Consider the following 21,716-nt stretch of genomic DNA (forward strand, 5'->3'; position numbering starts at 1 on the left):
TTGTCGACAACACAATAAATTTGGAAAATAAGTCTGAATCGACGTTAACGATGAATCGGTATGAGTCGCGCCATTAATTTTGCAAACGTTGCGGGCCGGAAAATCCCCTCGCACGTTAAGCCTTGACTCTATCAAATGACGTTTCCAGTTGTCAGACGGTCACCATAGCGACGAATTTATAAAATAATTACTCGATTGATGAGCAGAGAATCTCACTTCAGAACTCAAAAAATTCGTTGCAACTTGTAGAGATCATTTTTTACCTTTTTTCTTTTTAACTTTTTTTCCTTTTTTCTTTTTCTCTATTTTCGGTGGTTTCTCGAGTTTAATCTCTACCTTCTCAGGAATTTCGAGAAACTCGGGCGGTACGAATCGTTTCACATAGATTTCCCGTTCCTTGTCTTGTTCGCCGGAAATGAAAGATTTTGGAAGTAATTCGTAATTCGTCCTAGAAATACGTCCGAGACATACGATGATGAGCTCCATATTTAACGTACCAGACGGTTGCTCACCCGGATCGAGAAGGTGAAAATCGCCCTTCATTATAAATGGCTTTGGTTGATTGCCGGGTTCGTTATCAATCATGGCGATCTGATCACAGAGACAGCCCGACATAGTTAAATCGGTCTCCGCTGTAGGATAAGTGTCACCCCCGCGAAACACGCCTATTCTTACTTTTGTCGAGCGAAGTTCGTGAACAAGATCCCGCGGTCGCTTAATGAATAGACAGCATTTGCCAATCAGGAAACGCATGTCCTCCTGACCGCGCTTCGACGCATCATAGTCGCGCGTGAACTCGAATAGGGGGAGATCTAAGAATACGATCTTAATCACGATAGGATGTTCGCCGATGTCTTTGATTTTAACAGGCGTCAACGTCAATTTATCAATCAGTATCTCGACTAGGTAGATCTGCTCGTTGTGGCCGCCGAGGCAAGACATGACGTTGAGACACTTCCCGCCGAGAATTAAGTCATATATGTCATTAAGATAAATTCGATTGAGTCATTGATATTTTCGTCTAAGTACTTGAAAGAATTTTGTAACGAGAATTTTTATAATCGAAAAAAAATATTGTACGTTTTTACGGAGAATTTTTATGCTAAAAATTTAGAGGTTTGAAGATGCTGGTTGACAGATAGAGAGGGAACAGTCGAATCTCGATTTATGTCAACGTGATAATCGCCAATTAATTCGAGTCGTCCGGGTTTTATGTTTTATTCGCATCGCCAACGCGCGTTGATTGCCGACCGGTCATTTCGCTAAATTTTATGCGCGGAACAAATTGCACTTTGCCGAGAGAAACGTGCGAGATAAAGATCGAAGAAGATTAATTTAATCGACATGGCATACAAAATGTTCTCTTGACGCGTTCTCTAGATAGATTTTAAATACCATCTCGTGCGCAGTTTCTTTCACTTCCGCATATGCACGTATGCATCGTCATTGGGAGAGAAAAAAATTATCAACTTACAGTCACGTACATCCCATCCACTATCTGCGCGACTCTTCGGCGTTTCTAATTCCATTGGCAGTTATTACTTAGCTCCCACAGTGGTATATACTTAAATCCGAGGGACGCCGCTAGAACCGTTACGAAAACCTGCGAGGTAGACACGACACCCTCGCAAATTCATACTTTCCGTGTGTTCCCCATTAAAAAGAGTAATTGGACGAACGAACGCCCACGCATGTATCTGCGAAACGTGCGATTCACTTGCTCCCAATTCTTTGACGACTGAATCTTGTTGATTTAAGTTTAAAGAAAATAGAATAAAAGATAGGCTCTTTTTTTATGTGGCGTGACAAATTTATCTAGGACAATTGAATTTTTGCTAAAGAAAAATAGCTTCTAAATTTCTCAAATCTATATATTACACAAAATTCAATTAAAAATATATATGCGATATTTTTTTTTTTTTGAGCTAATAAAGCCTCTCCTTAAATTATTAATTTGTTCGAGAATCGATCGTCGCACTAGCAATGAATAATCCTTCATATTAACGAGATTTTACGATCGTTTGAGACGGGATATTTATTTCGTACATTTCGAAGGGAGGAGCATTTCGAAGGACTTGGGCTCTGAAACATCGAGAGCCCAAGTATGCACTAATTGGTACGGACGCGCGCGCGCGCGCGCGCACGCACACGCATACGATCATTCTCAAGCGAGATAGGCGGACGAATGGGACGAACAGGATGGACAACGGAGCAGGATGAGAGATATATCCTGAACACATATCCGTGGATGCCGTGGAAGCTGCCGAGGCCTCGAAGTAAAATTCCGGACCTGGGCGACACGGCGGCTCGTTAAAATGTTTGTGGGGATTTTGGGCGCGGAACGTTTCTCAGATAATTGGTGATTAGCGATTAAAACGGATGGATGCATGCTCTCTCATCGCGCCGCCTTTTCCTTTTTCCTCGCTTCGACCTGCCGTCCGCGAGGACCAGGGACTTATAATATCCTCCTGGTCTTAGAGAGGTCCTCAACAAGTTACTCGTTGCTTTCGTCTCTCCTGCCTCGTAACGGTGACAATCTTCTCGCTTCCTGCAACTGCCTTTTTCTCCTCGACAAAGAAGCGTCTTTTAATCGTGCGACCCGACCGTCAGGATCGCTTTCCTCATCGTCGACTCGCTTGTGGTCGTTTCTTTACGAGAGCATGCCTGGGAATCTGAACTGCCTCGGGTCGGCGGCAATAATCGCAAGGGTATTCGAATGACCGGAAATAACGATCGAACGAGTGGATGTTAATTCACCGCGGATTCTTTATGCGAAAAGGAACTTAGCATTTTTAGCTCCTTTTAAGCGCTCGTATTATTCGTAAAATATTTTATTTATTTTTAAAGTACTCGAGTCCTGTTTTTAGAGTTTCGCACGATGTCATTTATATGCAATCGTCGAATTAATATTACGTTGTTTCCTGCTGTGGCAAATGTTAATTAACTGTGCACTGGTGTTATCTCAAATTAGACACCGTGCACACAACGAATTTTCAAAGAATTCAACAATGTGCAATAATTACGCGTATGCAGACTGATCTCATAGCACTCTGCCGTGCTGTCGTAATTTATAATGTATTTACGCTAGAAACTCACGAGTGCGGGCTTAAACAATAGCAACGTACGTGAAGAATAGTATCCGTAATCAAATTAAGTGTCGCGTGTCCGCTTAAGGATTAATCACTGTAATCTACAATCTTTCCACGATAGCGCGCCACGACGGGTACCTCTCATTTCCGGTTCCATCAATGACCGTTATCTGCGCACGTCACTGCAGGATGCATTTAAGAAGATGCATGGAATGTACTTTGCGACAGGATGAGACGCCGTCGTATAGATATTTCCCCTCCTCTTTCTTTCTCGTATTATGACCCAAATACATTACGATGCCGTATCTATTTTCTGTTGCTCTTAAGTGGACGCACTGCTTATAAACATGGAGAAACTTTCATCGGGCACAAGACGATCCCACGACGTTGTACACCAATTATTCGACTCCCTATACTCGTAGGCAGATAGGTAGCTTTTCTCTCTCTCTCTCTCTCTCTCGATTCTACTCTTGTACATACTCGTTACAATACATACGGAGAGCAGAGCATGTACTCTACCGGAGTTTCGAAGTTCATCGGCAATTTGAATAATTTTCTGCTAAGAACCGTTTCTCGTTTCGAATTCACCTAACGCTGTAGATTTTTGCGAGGTGCCGTTGCTTCTCGTGTCGAAATACGACTAGCATGTCCCTTCATATAATGATACTTATGTATAAATCAAAACAGGTAAATTTTTTTTCCAAATAGATTTTTTTTTCTATGATTCTTGCAATTTTGATATATAATAATCGGATAACTGTCAATACGACGTTCCTTTACCGTTAAAATACGATCGTGCATAATGCGGTTATTGTGAATGATATTGCTTTAAAATTCAAAATAATATATACAAAGAAAAAAATATGAGTAAAAAAAATCTTTTTTTTGCTTTTAATTTACACTAATTGGAGTTATAATTATGTATCGTTAATGTATCAGCATCGCAATTTTTTGTAATTTGCGAAAGATTCTTTACGAAAGAAACTTATCATTTCTTCTTAAGTTACTTTTAAAAGCCTGTCTGCGAATCTTGTTTCATCATCATTTGTTCCTTGTACATTATATTTCATAGATAGATGTCACCATTATTTTAATTTTTTCTTGATATTTCTATCAGTTGAATTATATTATTAGATTAACTTATTCATGTATGTATTATCGATAATTATCATTTAAATCCGTGCTTTGTATGAATAAATCAACATTAATTCCAACAAAATTGATATTTCTATAAATGACGAAAAAGATATGTAATGTTAGAATGTTACATTTACCGTTTTACAAACTTGTTTTAAAAACTTTTTATTTTATATGGAGAATACGATATTTGTCAAGCAATAAAATATCCGATTTTTATGTTAAAATTTGTGATGGACTACCGATGAATTAATCTTAAGTGATATATGTCGATCTATTTTCAATTCGAAAGAAAGAGCACGTCATGAATCGCCATCGTGCGACGCGATCGCTCGCGGGTAAAAACGAGATGTCACGATGCGCGCGAAGCGTTGGACTTAGATTTTCGATGATCTAGATCTGGGTAGCACCAGGAAGCCGGGATCGAAGGCAAAATTACCGGTGCCGGTGGAAGGAGGCCTCGTTCGCTTGCTTCGAGAGGTCAGAGGGCGATAGCGGTACCTTCCTCTCTGCGCGAAGAGTGGTAGGCCACTCTCGTCCTACCGCCTATCTCGCCGCGAGAATGATGATGTGTTGGTACCCTCCACTCTCCAGTACAAATGTGTTTCCTCGTTGCGCGCGAATGTATTCGTAGACGATGAACACCGCGCGGTGGTATCCGAGCAGAGGAGGGCCAGGCCAGGAGTGTATTCGTGCAACGAATACCTGAGAGCAGAGCGTAATACCGACTACGTCGCTCGACTGCTACGTGGCGGACCAACTAGGTCTCGTGGTGATGAAACGAGACGGCCCGTCGTGATGGAAGGCCCAGAAGGCAGGGAGAGAGAAAGAGAGAGAGAGAGAGGGAGAAAAAGATAATCGGTATATTAGAGGACTTACTCTCCCGCGGCGCTAGACGAAATTTGTCAAACAACCGGCGGATCCCAATTTGTTCTCGTGCGTGTCTCGACCACGCTGAAAGAGCCGTAGGTGGCTTGCCGAGAGATTATTTCGCTGAACGATGAGCGGATAGTTATCCTGTATCGGGGCTACCAACCGGTCGGTCGGTCGGTCGGTCTCGATACGATAGTATTAAAAGGTTAAGAATTGATGTTGCCATGCTTAACCCCTCGGCCGTTGCGGCCTCGGTTTCACCGAGGTTGAGATAAAATAATCCTATGCAACGCGGCCTACTTATTACGTGCATGATAGTTAATTAGATGGTATTCACGTTGTTATCGCATCGATTGATAAATTGTACAAAAAAGTAATGCGACGGAAAATATAATGCAACTATGTGGCAGTAAAATCTAATGACGTATGACATATGGGAAGATTAAAAGAAACGTGCAAGGTCTGTCTCGTTTCTCACGCTCTGATTTGAAAGATTATTATTACATAATACGGGGGAAGGGAGGCACAATAACATGTATTATCAATTATATTTTCCTCGCCATCATTATAATCATAGGTACGAAATTATCGAGCAGAGTGAAATCGTAGAGAGATAGCATCGTGAATGATTACAGGAAGAGTGATTCCTATACTTTTGCAAAAACCGATAAACATACGCTCACAATCCCCTCCTCGTAACAGATGGCCCGCACAAATTAGCACCCATTATCCACCACTTGACGTGATTAACCATCATATGGTTAAGCATACCGTTATGATACAAAGGATAATACGCCATTGTATGTTAATCGCTCATGAAAAAGACGCGAAAAATATTCCTCGTCTCATCGAGTAGACTCATTCATGCCCGTGTACCTTGAAAAAATGCCGAAAAGAAATGACGGGGATATATTCTACTAAGGCTTTCAGAGATTCTCTCGTTCGGTTGTGCCACAAATTAAGAGAATTAATGACCAACGCCATGCCTCGTGACGACAACGACTTCCAGCAGTACCGGCGGTAATTGCGTTAGACTTGACATTTATTTTACGACAGTCTTCCACGGCGCTTAACCCGTTCTTGACAATCATTTTTGTTGGAAGCGACAAAGAGAGTTACCGCCGAAATGAACAGGCGCGTTTAAATCTCAAGGCTGTTTCGTCCACTTTAAGAAGCGTCTACGGTCTGCACCTTCGCCTGGGAACGGGAAACACGTTTTCATCGCAAACTTTTATACGCCAACTGCGATATGTGCGATCTTACATTCTGCAAAATCATAAATTTCATAATTTTTTTTTATGATTCGTTCATAATTTTATGTAACAAAATAAATAAAATAATAGAATATTTTTCTTTGAATATATTTCTTTAGCTATTTCCAGAATAAATATATTTTTTATCTGTCTAAATATATAAAAAAAAAAAAGAAAAGAAATAAACTTAGTTCGCTTTCCGTGATCCTTGTATCGACGTACTCGGCAAGTTTCTGTAAAATGATATTTACGACATAACGCAGTAAAAAGCGCGCGGTGCGTTTAAGAATATGATCAAATAACATAGTGCGAATACGCGAAGTATCATTAAATTTTTTTTAAGAAGGTAACTTTGCTCGATTGCCGGACGCTCTTCATTTCATCGTGTAATTCAATCACTTCGTGGAACGTAAATAGCCTTCTCTTCGCAGATCATTATCGTCTCTTTTTGCGATTTTGAAAACAAATTATGACAGCGCAACAACAATTTAGTAATTTGACAATAGTACACAATTAATGATAAAAAAGATGACAATGATCGCCATCAATGAGAAAAGTTCTGACGCACAAAAGTTAGCGCTCGTTTGAAGATACATCATCATCGATTCATTATCCTGGGAAAATTTCATCGTTACCGTAATTACGTGTCATCAATGACTCGACGGTTATCGAAATAAAATCAAGAGGTGTTGTTAAGATGTAATTAAAACGTTCAAAGGCTGCAAGGCTCGAGAAAGTATCGCTTTAATGATAATCTTCATCGACGTTAATCGTGTTTTAGTTATACATACATTCATCGTAAAATGCAAGCGTGATGCAGCCATCGTAATAATATGTTTCTCGCCGCCGCCAAAAACGGGGAATCAAGCGTATCGCGATTATGTACGAATGACTCGAGAGATATGGCCCCGTATGCTTTTTTATGCGTCTTTAGGTCAACCGTTAAATACACAAAACGCAGAGATGCGTATTTGCTCTCGCATATCGGCTATTAAATCGCGTACGTAGCTATAAAAAAAAAGTCCTTACCGGGAACTATAAGAGCCCGATAAGCACCGATGGATGCGGGATGCATCTTCAAGAGAAAAAGAGAAAGGGAGAGGGAAAATCGAGTTTAGCGACGCGTCGCTTGCCTCGAAAGCAGCTAGTTTGCTTAAAGACGATGAAGCGGTTTACCTCGGAGAGAACGATCGGGGGCACCCACTTTGAGAAGCTCTAAAACACTTTACAGGAGAATGAAAGCAGTCGTAAGGGGATATAGATTATTGTAGAGCCTGCGCAGGTGTAATAACTCACGTGTAAATACCTATCGAACGTAGAACAAGAATCCCTTTTTTATATTACACAATTACACCGTTATTTGGACTATATATCGGGAATACTGATACTTAAACTTTCCGCCGGACACGCGATTTGCTCGATTTATAATTCGCAAATTACTCCCAGGAACTCCCGCTGATGGGAGAAAGTTCTTCTCTTGCTTCTTCTCGTACAAGGAGATTTAATCAACAACGTTATTATATTAATATGAGAGTTAAACTCGCTGTCTAATTGAATGAGTTCGTCCAAGCTGCCGCGTGAGTCGGGCTTTCACTCGATAATAGCACAGAAATTAATACGATCTTTCTGATAACCGTCGATAATCCAATAACGAGCAGCAAAAATATAATCGTCTCTCGTGTGCGTTCATCAATGTTGGATGTTGCGCCTCGCGAATACGCTATAATTATTCGCTGCCGAAATTAATCGCGCCAAGCAAGAATGAATAAACATGATAAGATAACGGCATTTGAGAGGATTTATAATTCCAAAATAGTTTCAATTTTTTTTTTAGCTCGTGTTATTTTTGATGAGCGGTCAAACTATATGACACGTTTACAGCGCGTATATTCTCGTCTTGACTTCGTCAAATAAATATAAGACAGAACATACGGGTTAATCACAGCCGGGCGAAATTAAGGGGCTCTCGAATAGATTTCATCGTCGAGGCAAACCAGTCTCACACTCGGACGCGAGTTCGCACACGTTCTACCGCGATGATTAAGTTCTTCCGATCGCGCGGGTCATGATCATGAGCAGGCTATGAATATGCGGAATCAGGCCAGGCGGATCGTCACGGTACGAGGAGAAGAGAGATTCGCATGATCCGTTCGATGTGAACTCGCAACAATATAAAAAGTGTCCGTCGCATCGCGAGCTTGCCTCGTCAAAACCATCATCACTCGCGAGATTTATGTTGATTATTGCGGCGCGAGTAATATCGTTGATAACGAATTGATATATGCAATTGCCTCGGGGCTAGATGTGCCAAGAAATCAAGGACGTTCACGTCTCTCGTGCTCGAAAAGAAAAAAGTCGCGATACATACGACACGTTGATTTTCGCTGTCTAAACGTAACAAAAATAACGTGGAATAAACGTGGATCTCTCGACGGGAGTAATAGAAAGAGCGAGGAAAAGAAGAAGAAGAAGAAGCAACAGAGCGGACAACGGGAAGAGAAAGATAGGAAAGAGCGAGGTAGGCAAAGGGAGCCGAGTTAAGCCAAAGCACAAAGACGAAGGAGGTGGGGGGGGAGGGAAGGGGCGGCAAGGAGGAAGATAAAAATGTTTGGAGAAAAAGAAAAGGAAGAGGCGAGCGTGGAAGAGAGGAAGGAGGAAGACACGAGAGGGAGCCGGAGGAAGGCGAAGAGGGAGTGGTAGACCACGGTAAGGTCGTGACCCGTAGCCCGCAGGCCCCCAGTGAAAGGCCCAACGGCGATCCGCATCCGCGGGGCCCTGAAGCGCGAGGAGCACCTAAGCGAGAGCGCGAGACCGGCGACGGAGGGCCGTGCTCTCGGCGAGTGAAAAGAAGACGGAGAGAGAGAGCGAAACCGAGTAAAACCGAGACGGAGGGCCCTGCCGGCGAGGCAGCCCCGTGAGCTGTTTCTTAAGATCGCGTTCTTCTTACCGAGCCCCGCTGCCATTATGGCGCACTTAAAGTGGCAATCGTGTGGAAGGCAGTGCCGCCGCGCAATAGCCGCGAGTTGCGCAACCTTCGGTGACCCCACCCTAGGGCCCGGACCGTGGACCGTTGCCGTTTGCCGTGTATGCACGATGGAAAATCTTAGCTGCTCTCTATCGGCAAACTCACACCGCTTGCGCCGAGCTCTCGCGATCCTGTCGCGATCAACGGCGGAAGAGCACTCGGAAGAAATGATTTAATTTTAGTCAATGGAATTGAATAATCGGGCTAAATATGCGTCCCAAAGAAGACTGAACAGTACCATCGAGAGCACTATTATATTATTTTATTTCCTCAGAATGAAACTCGTACATAGTAAAAAAAAAAACTTAATATTAATTAATATATAAATTTTAATTTCACAAGAAATTTATTGTTGATCGATGATTTTCTTAGACGCTACATGTGGCTCTAAAATTATTTTTATACGTAACAAAATTACTTTTATAGGAGCAACATAATATCAAATTTGTTCTATGTTGTCGATGATAGGATTGTTTAACGTATGCTAGCATAGATCTTTTACGAATTGTCGATGACATATAAGCGATGTCGTAACAATGAAATGTTGAAAATGGATATTTGCATCGTAAACTAATGCCGCCACGGTGATAATCTCGTAATAGCGTCGTAGCTAGTGGCGCCGAATCAGCCGGTTATCTCTGGATAAGAACTTCCCGGTTACTCTCGGGCGAACCGGTGGCGGCGCAAGGGCCCGGCATCCAGGGATACGGCTCTGATCGAACGATAATTGGATAGATTACGCGGAACCTCCTCCAACCCCGCGATAGCATCGCGTCCGTTTTATGTGTTATACAAGCCGCGATCCGGCAACGCCATGTATAATCAGGTACAATACGGGTTTAGAGACGAGTTTAGTATATGACACATGTACGTGTGTAACATACTTGATTAGGACGTATCGATACTATTGATATACGTGAAAGCGACGCAACAGATTAATCTACTGACTCTGATAGAACTATTTTTATATCTTTGTTCATTCAATGGGAGAAAGCCAATTCTAAATTACTTAAAAAGAAAGCCCGGGTAAAAGAATACATATTAAATTCTAAATTCTTAACACTCCGTATATATTCACATATATTTTAATATTTTTTAAATAATTATAAATTGAAATATTTTATGTTGCAATCCCAAAAGAAATAGAGAAAGAGAAATCCTTTTCCTCTTTTTTTTTGAAATACATAAAATTAAATATGAATTATGCAAAATATTAGGGGAAAAAAAATATTTAAAAAATTGAGAGTACAACGATATCGGATAAAGTATCTCTTATTGTCGGATAGAATATTTCACAGTGCATTCGTAGATACGGGAAAGTACAATGTGCAGAAAATGGTAATTTTACCTCTCTCTCTCTATCTATCTATCTATCTATTTATATATCTATCAATCTATCTATCTATCTATCTATTTATTCCCTCCTCCTCCTCCTCCTTCTCTCTCTCCCCCTCGCTTCCTGTCTCTTTCTCTAAATAATAGTTATTTCTTTAAAAATACTTAAAATTAAATATATTTTGTCCAATGTTTTATTGTTCGACTTTTCAATGATTTAAACATAATTCGAATTGAGAACGCGCAATAAAATAGTCGAAACGCAGATCCGAATAATTAATGATATGCTTCCTGATATATTAATTGTTAATTTAATAATTGATTTATAATTTAAAATATACGTATAATTTAATATTCCGTTTGTATATACGTCATATATATACGAAAAATATTTCGGCAACAAATTATCAAAACATAACATGGTACACAGTCTTGACGACGTAAACATTAACGCGCTCTTGTAACGTGTTATGACTTACGGCTTTATTATTCTCACGGCGACACCCGAACAGTAAGGAAGTAGAGACACTTCATCAAATTTCTCTACTCAACGCGATCGCGACAAATATCGGGAAATAATTTGATATGATAAATAATTAATTATCTTTCACACTTTAAATTTTGACTAATACGTAATTGTATCACAATGAATAAAGTTCAAAGCGCGTATTTTGCGTGACGTTTTAATCAAGAAATGATCGAAATGATTAGAATCAAAATTGTAAATTATTGTTTTATCGCGATCTTTCTCTCTCTCTTTATAAACAATAATGATTTCTTTAAAAATGTTTGATTTTTAATTATATTTTATCCGATACTTATCGTTCGATTTTTCGACAATTTAAATATGATTCGGCTAGAGAACGCGTAATAAAATAGTCAAGTCGCAGGTTTGAATAAACATAATAATAAACTCCATGCTATATTAATCGTTTATTAAATAATTATTCTATAATTTAAAATACTTGTATTATTTAATATTTCACACCGTATAGTACGCAACATATTTTCGGCCGCGAAAACAATAACATTGTATTCGGCCTTGGCGATGTAAACATTAGCGCGCTATTGACGTCTTACGACTTATAGCCTTGTTGTCATTCATACAGCAACGTTCGAGCAATAAAGAAATACTTTTCGCTTCGCAGTACGATTCACGTGTGTGAAACGGGGTTCGATCGTGCCGAAGATTGAAAGTGCGGGAGTATCTTTCAAAGTATCGCGTGTACAAGTGCGGTAGTATCTTTTAATAAAAGTGCGGGAGTGCCGTTTAAAGTATCGCGCGTGTGAATCAATCTGAGAGGAGGAGGAGGCCTCGGAGAGACATCGAGCATCGGTGGAGTAGCTCTGTGGTCAGTAATTTATTTGTATATTAATTATTTATTAATTGCGCACGTGCAATTTAAATTAAAAAATTAATCGCGTAATTTGATTTTGTAATTATATGATTTAAATAAGAGAAAATTAGAGGAAAAGGTTTTTATTTTAAATTATAGCTTTTATATGAAATTATTAGTTATTAGTGTCTTTTTTCAAAATTTATAAAATTATTTTATTAATCTGTTTATTATTATATGCATCAAATATAAAATTCAATGCATGCAATAAAATTTTTGAAATATTAATTATTTTATGCGCTGCTACAATTTGGTTTTATTTGTATTACAGATCAACCTAACAACCCTTAATATTCCGAGAGGAGGAGGAGGCCTAGGAGAGGCATCCTGCACCGGCGGAGCAACCCAAGGGTGAGTATTATTATTTTTATATTAATTATTAAATCCCGCGCATGCATAAATTTGATTCGATCATTGTTTGAATAATATAAACAAGAGAGACTCATACTATAAAAGTTTATTTTTAAATTTATAAAATTATTTCATATTTAAATACCTTATTATTATATGCAGATATAAAATTTGATGCGTACAATAATAATTTTTTGAAATATTAATTTTTTTAAACGTCGCTATAATTTGGATTTTATATTTGTGTGTTGCAGACAACGTAGCCTCAAGACCAAATCTCCGCTGTTGCGCATCAGTGCCGGTGAGTGATAAATTTTATTTTATTTTAAGGTGACGGATCCGTAGATATTATGTAGATGCAAGTGTAGATTGTAGATTGTAAATAAATCCGTTGCCTCAAAATGGATGGGCTAGAATAGATGAAACCAAATAAGTTTCAATATACTTTAAAACATATTAGAAACATAATTTAAAATATAAATTAAAACAAAAAGTTGAGAAAAATATAAAATATTTTTCATAGCCCATCCATCTTTATTATCATATCAATAAAAGCCTTGACAATTTTGTCATGCATCGTTTTACTCTAATAATATTTATAATAATATATAATTTATATTAAAATAAAATGAATAAAGCATTTATGTGTCATAAGGGTAATTTGACGATAATATTTAATTGATTGAAGTAACAATGTTTAATTTTAATAAAATAAAATAAAATAAAATTATAAAAATATATAAAATAAAATTAATAAATGATGTAATTTATGTTAAAATAAAATAAATAAAACGTTTGTTGTGTCACATGGATAATTTGACGATTTAATTGATTGAGGTAACAATGTTTAATTTTAATAAAATAAAATTAAACATTATTACTTCAATCAATTAAATCGTCAAATTATCCATGTGACACAACAAAAGTTTATTCATTTTATTTATTTATATGTAAATATTTTATATATTTTTATAATTTTATTTAATTTTATTTCATTAAAATCAAACATTATTACTTCAATCAGTTATTAAATTTGATTGATAATTTGGCATTAAATTGATTAAAGTTAAAGTTATATTAAAACGATGCATGACAAACTGTCATGTCATAAATGAGCATAAAATTATGTTCATGTATCCCGGCGACAATAATTAGCCGGCAACAGAAGGAATTTTTTTTCTTCATCGATCTCTGATAGAGATCGAAGCTACATCTCTAGATGTAGCTAGAATCAATATGGCCAGGATCAACGAAAGGTAGGTCTAACTGGCCCAACGGAAGCAGCCTATGGTGCTTTTTATTACGGCACTTGAGTAGCATACGGGAATAAGACATGCGAATAAGGCACGCGAGTAGGGCACACGGTTAGGGCACGCGGTTAGGGCACGCGGTTATAGCCAAGAAAAAGAATAGAGGAAAAGGAATAGGAGAAGTAACTATCCTAAATTATGGATATGTAAACAATTCAATAAAATTTTAGATATGTTAAAATTAATTTTATTTGAAACTATATAATATATATATATATATATATAATAATTTTACAAGGAAATAAAGGAATTAAGCGCATTATTTATACGAAAATATGTAATATGTGTCATTTGACCGTCAATAGGAATGAATTAATGCAAAATCAATTAGCATACAATCGATTAGCGCAGGTGGAATAAATATCACAATTAGTCATGGAAGCGTAACCGAAAATGCATTACGTCGATAATCGTGCGTAAGCGATTGAAACCTGTTGGTCGCGTCGAAGTGCATGCTTTACAAATCGACTTTTAACGCCGGCAATAATGTCAGACAACGATTATCCCGTTACGTGCGCGTTTAATTAATTGACACGCGGCGCGGCAACAAAAAATCCTGACAAACGCGTCGATTCGCCGCCACTCGAGCGCTCGCAATAAACCCGTCAGTTTAAAAATGATCGCGATACGATCGAGCTATCGAGCTTGACGGAAACGACTAATTTGCGTTTTAATTGTATATGCCGCGGACAGATAACGACTAGTTTATCGTGCACCACATAATACAAACGACAATGATAATTACTAAGTACACACCAGAGTTCGATTGGTAGTCGGTGCGTATTTAATAAACGAACGATTGATCGTCGATATAATCTTGCCAGTCGAGAAGGCTCGTGGTGTAAAGAGAACGATCGGATCGATCATCTGTTAGCATCAAGCTCGCCGATCGACAATATTACCAACGCCTTATCGGCGCGAGGCGGTTTCGGTGTTTTCGCGCGAAATTGCGTCTAGTAACGCGATCGATTGCTACCGCTGACTGTCGACATTGAATCGAGATAGACAGGCAGACAGAGAAAGGGAGAAAGAGAGAGGTGAATGAGCCGAGCAGCGTCGATTTCATGCCCCGACTGTGCGCGATGGTATCGCGGTGACTGTGGGAAAACGATCTCGGCGCGAAAGAAGCCCGGCGAGCCGTGATAAAAAGCGTTAAACTCGTGATTAGACGCGGATTCGCGCATGCCCTTGCTTGCGCCGGATCCAACCTTTGTATCGCGCTCTTACCTTGTCCGCACCGCGGCCATCGCGATTTCTCGTTGTAAGCCGAGACCCCCGGCTTGGACGACCGCCGGGATGAGTAGAGGGAAGAGTCCGATTTTCTGGAAACCGAGATACGCCCGCGATTTCTTCCGGTTTCACGGCACGAGCTCGATTTTCGTCATCATTGACCGACAATGTCGACGATCTTTGATTTCCAAATTCGTCATACGAATCGATGAGCGCGACGATTGGTCGTTCCCACAGTCGCGAAATTCTACGATTTGTCTTTCTTCTTAATTACTTTCTCAGATGTATAGATATGTATATATAGTTTATTTTAAATTTCAAAATAATTGATTCATTTACTCTAGTTCATTTTTTTTTTTTTTTTGAGAAACACAAGTTTATGGGTAATGAATCGTATCAGGTCCAACCTATCTCTTGAATAAACTTGATAAGTGTTATAATCTCACATCTAATTAATATTTACTGCCCATTCAATTATATCAAGTCGTACACTCTATACGTGTAATTTTATTTCTATCATTTCTCACTTTTTCTCACTTTTTGCTTTTTAATTTACTTCAGCGATAAAATCTGTTATCTAAACTACTACTCTTTTGAAATTGGAAGAGAGAGTACGGACGCAATATATTTCGATATTTCGTATCAACGAGCGAGCTAGGATTTGAACGGTTAATTGCGCTCTTGACTATTTGCTGGAGATAATAATCATAATTATCCCTATTTATTTGGAATACATCGCGGAATATTATCTCTACAAGGGAAACGGGATGCCTCATTGCTAAACACTGGCACCGGAGGTAATGTTGTCGCGAACGGAGAGCGTTGGCGGCGGTATCCCTTCGTGCGCCTCGGATTCAGGAAATTTATTATATCGTCTCGCGAGTAAACCCTGCAGGAGAGGAAAAGAAACGGAGATCTAGTCGCGAGGAGCTGAGAAGGAAAAAGCTGGACATGCGAGAGAAAGAAAAATCGTGTGAATTCGTAGTGCGCGCGCGAGTGTGTGTCCGTGTGTGTGTACGTAGCGTGACCCAACGCGTGACAAATTCATCATGTCACGCCGCCTCACGTGCTTTGAGCAGTGCGGACCACCTCGTATAAATATCGCGACGCAATCATCGTCGTTGAGGCCGTTGTCGGAGCCGCTGAAACGCGAGGCGATAAATTAAAACTAGGAGAAACGGGGCTATTAGCGTACCATTAGTGGCTTTGACCATGCGTGACTCCTCTTGGAGGGGGCTCCGGTTTCAAAACGAACCCTCTCTACGTCCGTCGTTACCCTGTCGAATAATTCTTATTTTGCATATTCAAAGCAACGACGGCAAAGTAATTATAGGTGCTTCGTTTTTATTATTTGAAATCTTCGACTAATCGATTATCGTCGATATTCACGATGTGATAAATTTATTTAATATTGCACATTCTAATTAAGTTTGATTAAAAGTATTACGTCGCACATGATTATTTTGCATTTTTGCATTTATATTTTGCATATGCTTATAACATCTATAATAAAGATGAAAGATTCGCGTGTATATGATACAACTTCTCCGATATCTTCCGAAGAAGCTGTCGTGATATAAACTCTTCTCTATACATTGCGTGCAATCGGAAGACCTCATCGTGGAATTCCGATCTGACTACGTTACCGTCTGAATCTACTACTACAGACGCAATTATAATTTTAAAACGCGGCGTTAACGTTTGGAATATCCACGTATTTCTCGTGGATTAAAAACGCGGAAAATATTTCCCGACATTTGTATCGCGATTTGATATCACCGTTTTCGTTAACATGATATCACTTGGCGCGTCTCCAAACATTCGGCCGAAAAATTCGAGGACGCGTTTAGGGATCTGTACTATTTCGGCGTGGTTGAGGCGTCGATTCGGCATCGATATCGTTGTTACACCGGGAACTCGTGTCCAGGAATCCACGCGAGCCGCAGTCCTATGTTGACGATATGGCGATTGTCGAAAGAGGCCCCCGAGTGGTCGTCCAGAACCGTACAGGATCGATACATCACGGGTATCCCCAGCGGGATGCCGAGATACCATCTCAGTTAGTATCTTCGAATAGACGTGTACCTCTTGCTCAAACGAGCCAGCCTCGTCATTATATTCATATCTACCCTATCTGTATCGGGGCCAGATATTCACGAATACGATCTGTCTGCATTTCGAGCGTTCAACGTCCGTCGAGGATGGAACGAAGGTTTCGCTTCGGTAGCTTTTTACAACGTTGTTAGCGCTAATGTGCATCTTCGGCCGCGATCCGAAATACGTATCGCGCGCAGACACAAAAGAATGTGTGAGAATGCAACTTTATGAATCTCGTGCAGTGTTTCAACGCGGTCCTCCTCATTGCACCATCAACGACAATCTCCATTGAGGAAGTAGTGTGGGTACTTTACATCCTCTGAGACACACCACCATTGTCGCGCCATTGTCCTCGAGAAAAAGGCTCTTTGAACATATTTCGACACATGCTGACGACATACGTCCTGTCGCGATATCGCCTCGCGTCTTTGACCCGCTTCAGTTACACGAAAGCTTAACATTTTTCTTTATTTTATATTATTTGCCATTTTTCCTCTCTGTCTCTCGCCAAATGTTTTTCAAATGTTTTATCGTTTTAATTGTAACGGTTAATTATAAACGTATATTTAAAGATATCATCAAATTTTCACTTATTTATTAAATTTTTTTTTTTTATTTTAAGGAAATGTATTTATGTGTGAAAATTGTTTTATTTTAATTTTAATTTTCTAAAAAATGCTAAACTCGAAATTTTTTAAAGAGTTTAGAGTAGCCAGAATAGAAAGAGATAAAATTGATTACAAAGATATTCGGTATAATTGCCTTATTTTTTTCAAGTATATATATTTATCAGAGAAAGTCAGTAAAAAGAACATAAACTAAAATGTCATAGAGACGGTATACTTAAATCAATTTCGTCATTCCGCAAAAGTTGCAACAACCATTCTGGTGCGCCAGAAAGTTTCGCGTCCCAGACAATTACGGGCATCGAACGGTGGGGTTACGCCTAAGATCGTTCGCGTTACAAAATCGTCGGTCAGAAAGATTAACAAAGGGTTCTGCTTCATCTGTTCTCGATCTATCGGTAATAAGAGCGAGCTCCCCTTTATTTCCTATTAAATCTTTCGCAACTATATCCCTCGTCGAACAATTCTAAATCATCGAATAATTGCAGAATGTATCGCAAAGCGATAATATTTTTATATTAGTGATAATAATAATTTAATACATTGAACAATATGATGTTTTAATAATCGTGTGAAATGAAGAATATAAAAGAATAAATATTATAAAATCGTTTGTTAAAATGTACAAGCTTTCGCAATATCAATCTACATTTATTATTTAGATATATTTTTGCGATATATTAATGCAACATTATTAAGAAATAATCTTGAAAACACTTTTTTTTGTATGTAGATTGTGTGGGTGGATGTCACCCTCATTCTATTATCTGTCTATATATTCTCGCTTCGCGTTGCATCAATTACTCGAGATGATTGAACGATGACATGATGGTATTACGCGGTCGGCTTTATTATCCATTACAATAATGAGGAGCTAAACCTCGAGTCGCTCGGCGATCAATTAGCGAGCGCGACACGGCGCATATAAGTAACTCGAAACTGGAGAATGAATAAAAGCACACGTTGCGTTGATCACGTCGCTCGGAACCTCCTTTTCTCCTCTCTCTCTTCTCTTTCTCTCTTTCTCGGGCATATAATCGGCACCGAATTCGAGATAATGCAAGACACGTGTATTAATTTCACAGGACGGATCGTAAAACTCATGCCTTTACGATTCTAGCGCAGATACGGAACGATGAGGCGAGGCGAGGTCGGCGCCGAGTCGAGCAGGCAGGTAGATGCAGGTTCGGGCGCGCAGCACCAGGTGAAACGTATGCTGTGAAGTCGCGATGCGAAGGACCGCCTCCGGGGACCGGGTCATTTATTCAAAACGTATTTATGCGCGTTAAGCATTTAGCGCTTTGTTGCGCAAAAAATTGCGTCGCTCGTTCGGCAATGAGAACCCAGGTAGCCGACTGCGTAAACTCGATTCAATTCTCAACCCGACCACCATCGGCGAGGGTGATTATTTATTCGGAGCCGACGATATAATATATAATGTTTCAAAGAAACGCGAGGCTTCGTTTCGCAAATTGAACGCGTCGCTCCGTCATGCGATTATTATATCGAGAACGTACGCGAACAGATTAAACAAAGTCTCTTTGTGCGGAATATCTACTACTGTTTCGATTGTCGCGTCGATCTAGCGCCGATAGGTACTCGATGTGTGGGCGGTTTCAGGTTTGATACAGGTGTAGATATATGTCCGGCCGCGCGACATAAAAGAGAGAGGATCGCGGGAAGCAAATTATCAGAGGACTGTGAGAGACCAAGGCGAGTGGGGATAGAGCACCAAGATTTTCGACGCTCGATAATTGTTACCGAGGCGAGACCCTCGTTATCTGTCTTAAACTTTGCGACGGAGAAATTCGCGACGGAGGCAGACTCGCTCTGTTAATTGTCCAAAAATTCCAGGTCAACGTCATTAAGCAGTCGCGTTTAAGTGTTTCTCATGCGCCCGATCTCGTGCTCGCGGGAAACGACACGAATATTAATTAAAGTTACGCGACGCAGTTTAGCAGGAGGTTTAGTATATTTCAGAGAGACCGGGCGACTTTATTACGCGCGATTTCGCGATAAGCGAAAGTGAGAATCGCGCACAAGCGGTTACACCTATCCGTCAACTGACATCGCAGTTGATTATTGTTTCTCTCGGACAGATTTTATAATTCTCCAAAGAACATATGCATCGCTTATTATCATAAATATATTGTAGAATGATCTAAATAAAGTAAAGTAAAATATATATTTTTTTATATTTTGTAATATTTAAAGAATAAATCTTACACAATCTGCATAACACAACTGACATGCTAAAATTCTTTATTACAATATTTCTAAAATTAATTTTTTAAGACTTGTGTGTTGTAATCTATCTTTTCTTTATTTTTAAATAAAAAATCTTTAGAATTGTTTGCAAAAATATTTTTAATTATTGTTATTAAATATTTTATTGCCAGGAATAATAATTATATTATGTAAATTACTATTATGTAAATCACTGGCATGTTTTTAACAATAAAATATTGTAAAAAGAAATGTGCATTTTGTTAATATTTTAAAGTTCGCTTTCTCTTGCGATTCTACGTTCATTCGGTAGTCGCGTTTGAGCACCATCGACAGCATTGAGAGCCGACACAGGAATCGTTCGCAAAGAGAATATCGACATCGTTTTCGATTATTTATGTCTATCGCGATCTCTGATCCGCGAGAAGAACGTGGCCGACGATCGTTCCGTTGCAAATGAATGCTTTCGTGGCGCGCGTTTTCCGAAGCTTCTCTCTCTCTCTCTCTCCTTCTCTCACTTCTTCTCACACGCCATTCTTTACGACGTCAATTATTTACCGAGCGATGGAACATTTACGGGGCATTGACGAGTGGGTTCCGTTACCTCGCAGAGCGATCTTCGATTCGACATCGATTTGCCCCCGAAATCGAACGGACCGCTTTTCGCGACGTTGCTTCCTCACAGCAGGATCGTGTCTCTCTCTCTCTCTCTTTCTTTTCTCTCGCCGAACTCTATTTCGGGCTTATAATAAATTCTTTTTTATACAAAGAGACAAATTGAATATAAACGTTGGGTAGATAATTGGCGGTAAATAGGCGCGAATCGAGCTAAATTTGTGCGCGACGTGATGAGGCGTGCTCGCATTTTTCATGCAACAGACTATGTTAACGATCGATTCTTCAAATTGTCCCCTTGTCGATTCGGTCATCGTTTCTTTCTTCTTCATCTCCTCCCAATTACAAGATACTTTTTCATGAAACGTAAGGGACAAGAGTAATAAATGATAGGCGATAGATTAGGCCCGATGTTATCGGTAGCAAGCAATAAACCCGTTCTCCGCCCGGGCTCCGCTCACTTTCGACTGTTTAATTTATTCGGATGATCTTGTAAAGAGCGTCGTCCTCGTCTAGCGTGTGCACCTGTAAATGGTGCCCGGCCATACTAAATACTAAACGTCAAACGCGCAAGGCTGCCTGCCACCAGAATACAATCCGGCCGCCATAAAACGTCGTACTAATAACACCGCGATCGGACTCGTAAAAGCTGCTGAACGAAACCTGTCCTCGTCGCGATCCGATCGAGAGCCTCGAATCCTGCCTCCTCTTTTTCCCTCTCTCTCTCTCTCTCTTCTTTTCTCTCTGTCGGTTTCCTTGTTCCGTTCTCTCTCTCTTCTTCGTCCGGGCCGACCTCGACCTACCCCCTCAACGTCGACCCACGCCTCGGCTGCCCTCTCGATTACCGGGCTCAATAAATGCAATTAATGATCTGTCACGTCTGATCCTGACTTACTAATCGCCTCGGATCCCGTTTCAGCAGAATACCAATAGGGAATTAAAAAATTTGTGGGCGTTACTCTCGCACCGGTCCAACGTCAGCTTATCGACATTGGCATTTCGCCAATAAACAATTTGCGCAATAATAAAACGTGGTAAGATAGAGGGAGAGAATCATGCTGCCGAAATATAATTACAAAAAGAAAAAGAATAAAATAAAATTATGCCGAAAGATTAGTGTCCACGGTGTTGCTTGATTAAGATTACAGCGAA

General features: G+C 39.7%; 2 protein-coding genes and 1 long non-coding RNA gene across 4 annotated transcripts in view; 1 reads left to right on the forward strand and 2 right to left on the reverse strand.

Moving 5' to 3' along the window:
* LOC126856191 (INO80 complex subunit D) overlaps positions 1–21,716 on the reverse strand; it is a 424,295-nt gene that overhangs the window by 297,483 nt on the left and 105,096 nt on the right. Inside the window, exon 4 of one of the 2 annotated variants that reach the window (XR_007688335.1) lies at positions 21,293–21,304. The exons of the other annotated variant lie outside the window; for it this stretch is intronic. The gene's annotated coding sequence lies outside the window, so the exon portion shown is untranslated. Of the gene's footprint in view, positions 1–21,292; positions 21,305–21,716 lie in introns of those variants that run through there. 2 annotated transcript variants of the gene reach the window in all.
* On the reverse strand, positions 243–1,030 carry LOC126856209 (uncharacterized). The gene has a single exon (XM_050604505.1). It carries the CDS (start codon positions 940–942, stop codon positions 253–255), a length of 690 nt encoding a protein of 229 aa, XP_050460462.1. The 5' UTR covers positions 943–1,030; the 3' UTR covers positions 243–252.
* LOC126856222 (uncharacterized) lies at positions 11,965–12,761 on the forward strand. Its single transcript, XR_007688337.1, has 3 exons — positions 11,965–12,064; positions 12,381–12,460; positions 12,715–12,761. It is a non-coding gene; the product is annotated as an uncharacterized LOC126856222 (long non-coding RNA).

Source organism: Cataglyphis hispanica, chromosome 18, assembly GCF_021464435.1.
Source record: "Cataglyphis hispanica isolate Lineage 1 chromosome 18, ULB_Chis1_1.0, whole genome shotgun sequence".
NCBI lineage: Eukaryota > Metazoa > Arthropoda > Insecta > Hymenoptera > Formicidae > Cataglyphis > Cataglyphis hispanica.